General features: G+C 40.9%; 1 protein-coding gene across 1 annotated transcript in view; it reads left to right on the forward strand.

Moving 5' to 3' along the window:
- Positions 1 to 3,287, forward strand: part of LOC145481125 (uncharacterized) — a 7,360-nt gene extending 4,073 nt beyond the window's left edge. Inside the window, exons 3-4 of the mRNA XM_081459519.1 lie at positions 888 to 1,484; positions 2,000 to 3,287. Coding sequence (XP_081315645.1) covers positions 888 to 1,484; positions 2,000 to 2,190 — 788 coding nt within the window. The 3' untranslated portion in view covers positions 2,191 to 3,287. The remainder of the gene's footprint in view (positions 1 to 887; positions 1,485 to 1,999) is intronic.
- The last annotated feature ends 474 nt before the right edge of the window (positions 3,288 to 3,761 follow it).

Consider the following 3,761-nt stretch of genomic DNA (forward strand, 5'->3'; position numbering starts at 1 on the left):
AAGGAGTGTTTTACAGAAATTTAGAGTTTTGCGAGGTACTACATGTGTTTTAAAGAGATTTTAGAATTTGCAAAGTCGGTACAGTGCTTTCATCTTCATATTTCTTCTCGCTTTTTAAAATGCATTCTGGACCGTTCTGATATTTCTAAAAAAAGTTTGTGAAATCCAAAACGGCAGATCTTTTGAGATGTGAAGTCATTCGCGCGTGATATGGCGTAATAACTGACATGTGGTTATCACTAAGGTTACCATCTTTGGATACTTTACATGCCATGTAAGTTCGATTACTTTTGAGTCGATACTCTGAAGCGAAATGCGAAGAACCTAACAGGCAACCTAGGAAAGAAATTGAAGAGAGGATACTTCCACTCGTAGCCGTTTGACAAATAATAGAGCGTAAATTGGATAATAAGGTGTTGTAATATGATCGCGTTCCTTGATAGTACAAGAGAGGAAAATATCTTAATGGTAAGTACCGGATTTTTTCTCGAAATTGACTTTTCACATGAACAAACATTTAAAACATTGGTCTCTGCAGTTACCATATGCTAATGAGGCTAAATTTTGACCCAATATGGTCTAAGCTCTCGTAGCCAACCACCTAGGCTTGACATTTTGGGTGCTTGCTTACGGGAGGTTCGACTGTATTTGCTAATGAGGTAAAATTGTGACCCAAGATGGTCTAAGCTCTCGTAAGCGACCACATCCCGTAAGCGCTTACGGGAGGTTCAACCGTAATTACAGAAAACATAGATAATACAATTTAGAGTATTGGCTGCCTGGAATAACCATAGGGGCTAGCAGATCAAGGCATCATGCGTTCTGCAGGAGACTGAGAGAATCGATTACCGCTGCTGATATTATTGCTATTTTTTTGTTGTTCTTAGGACAACTTCCAGTAACTATGGGGATATTTTCCGGGCGTAAAGATCCAGAATGGGTGATTCCAGGCAATCATCCGAAGTTGGTGAAAATTCAACTCCTTCTGGTTGCCGCAAAAAAGGCTAAAACCTTTCACACTAGAGATGAAATGCCAGCAAGGTTGGGTTACAAGGGGTTCATCGTAGTATACGAACAGGCAGAGCGCTTGATTTTGGGTCCGAAAACGGTGGATCTTCAAGAAGCTCTGTTCACCACCATGCCACAAGGTGCGATACCAGATAAGATCGTGGCGCGCACTTTGCAGACGATCAAGGCCGGAACTGTACTCCCCCAAGTACTTCGAAGGAAACGTTATGCACCGCTGTTTGACCCAGCTCCTTTTATGGACGCAAACGTGAAAAGAAACAACAACTGCTACAATTACGCAAATATCAAAATCACCAACACCTTTGCACAGCCTGGAAGAGGCTCAACAGGAATCTATGCCGCAATAACTGCCGCTGCAGTGCGAGCTGCTTCAATTGCCGATGGATTGGCGGTTGTTGCGAACGGCAACTTCCCTCAAGGATCAAGACATGTGGTGGCTCTTGTAGTTGAGGACGGTAAGTGCAAGTCACATTTAGTAATCCACAATTCGACGATATTCTCCTATGCCACTGAGATAAACTTTTGACAATAGAATAGAGTATTCCAGTGGATAGAATTTTCCAGTAGTATTCAGATGCAAACTGTGCAATTTGATTGTTTGAGTACTAGTTATTCATTTTCAGCCTTTATACACGTAGTTCACCACCAAATGTTCTTCGTGTGGGCTGCTTTTCCGGCTTCTAAAGCATAGAATGAGCCAAAAATATTTTAAGAACAAGTTTGTTTTACTTGACCGATATAACGTGAACCCAAAGAGCGATCTTGTAGCTTATAATTATTATTAGGCCTGTAGTTCACAGTAACAATAATAGATCTGTAGACGATCATTCGCAATTATCTTTGGCGAAAATCTTTGGAAATTACAGACGACTAGACATGACCAAATTCGTACTTTTCGCCTGTCGTGACCAAATTTTATACTTACTAACTTAGTTAATTGAATACTTACTTATCTTGTTCGTTTCTCTAGGTGTCGATTTCCACTGGTACCGTAGAGATAGGGATGGTAGATGGTCTCATAAGCCTGGCGAAACCAGTGTCACCCGAACTGATGACTCTTATAATCTGATTAATGATCCGTCCGCAGCGAATGTTGACATGAACGGCTACCAGTTCGTCTGTTTTATGACCACTGATAGGAACACTGTCACTATCAATTAATAATCATCTGTAATTGAGTGGTTACATCAGCAAATACCAGCCAATAGCTCTGTAAATGCGGTTTGGCAAATAAAAGAGTATTACTTACTCACTTTCTGTGTCAACTAACATAGTTTCTGAAACATTATCGCCCATTCAGCATTCAGGGTCATTTCCTCACTGAACATGGATCGAGAAGGCCTGTCCCGTGTTTAAGTCGTCGTTATAGAATTGGGCGAACGAGAAATGCAATGCGGTGTACACCAACCACTGACGAGAGTGATCAAAGTTTTTTCTGGATCTCTTTTTCTAGTTTTCATGTGAAGGCGTGGTGACCCCATGGATAGTGCGCTCGCCTCTGGATCTTGGGCAAGACACTTTGCTCTCACAGTGCCTCTCTCCAGCTAGGCACAATCGAACCTCTCCATACGGACACCTCTCTAATACGGACAGTTTCCTATGAACCAACAAAATTCTCATACATTTCCTCTAAAGAAACGCCTCTAAAACGGACAACGGACACTAAATCTCGACCCTGGGGAGCAAATTCATACAAATTTAACCTCTTTATTACGGACACTCCAGGGACCAGGTGTCGATAATTTGCGGAATGTACCGTTTCCTGTCGGAGGTTATAAAACATTGACACTTTATCATTCAGCGATACCAATACCAGAACATGTCAAAATGTTAGTTTTCAAAACTCAAATTTACAAATGCAAACACTCCAAGCTGTCAGTGGAGACTTAAAAGTGACGTCATCATACTGTCCTCTCCAATACGGACACCTTTCTATGGAGACACTTCGCTCTGCCCTTCGGAGTCCGTATCAGAGAGCTTCGACTGTAACAAATGGGTCCGGGGGGTTGTCCCTGCGATAGACGAGCATCCATCTAAGGGGGAAGTAGAAATACTCTTAGTCGCGTCATGCTACAGAAACCGGAGATAAGCGCCGAGCTTCATGATGGGCACCTTGGCTCGTGGGAACCGCAGTTTTTTCTACACTTTCTATAGTCCTTCTAAAAGCTGCTTTTCTTTTCTTTTTTTTTTTGTTTTTTTGTTTTTTGTTTTTTTGTTTTTTGTTTTTTTTAAATACATAAATCGATGGAAACATGGGAAAATGTTTATATTGCTCTTACAATGTAAAGTCTCTGTTCTTGCGCCCTGATTACATGTACTCCTGATATGGTTACCAGCAAACTCAATTTAATTCTTGGTGGAGTCACCAGATGGTACCGCAATAATATGCTCACCTCACATCCTAGAAAGATCGAATTTATGTTCATCTAACCCAGATTCGGCAATGCACTCAATTATTTCACAAGTGGCCTCTACTAGGTTTTTAGGCTTAGAAATTGATAGTGACCTCAAAGGAAACAAGTATGTTTAAGATTTCAATAAGACATTAATACAGAAACTAAATCTTCTGAAATCATTTCATTTTTTTTACGGATTAACGTTCGGTTAGATTTCGATTACAAGGCCATTTTACGATCTATAAATTACGGCCTAATCATTTGGAGCTCATTCAGATATTGACGATACTGAACGGATTCATGCGAGAGCAGCAAAGACTCACCTGGATAGGTGTA

Source organism: Orbicella franksi, chromosome 3, assembly GCF_964199315.1.
Source record: "Orbicella franksi chromosome 3, jaOrbFran1.1, whole genome shotgun sequence".
Taxonomy (NCBI): Eukaryota; Metazoa; Cnidaria; class Anthozoa; order Scleractinia; family Merulinidae; genus Orbicella; species Orbicella franksi.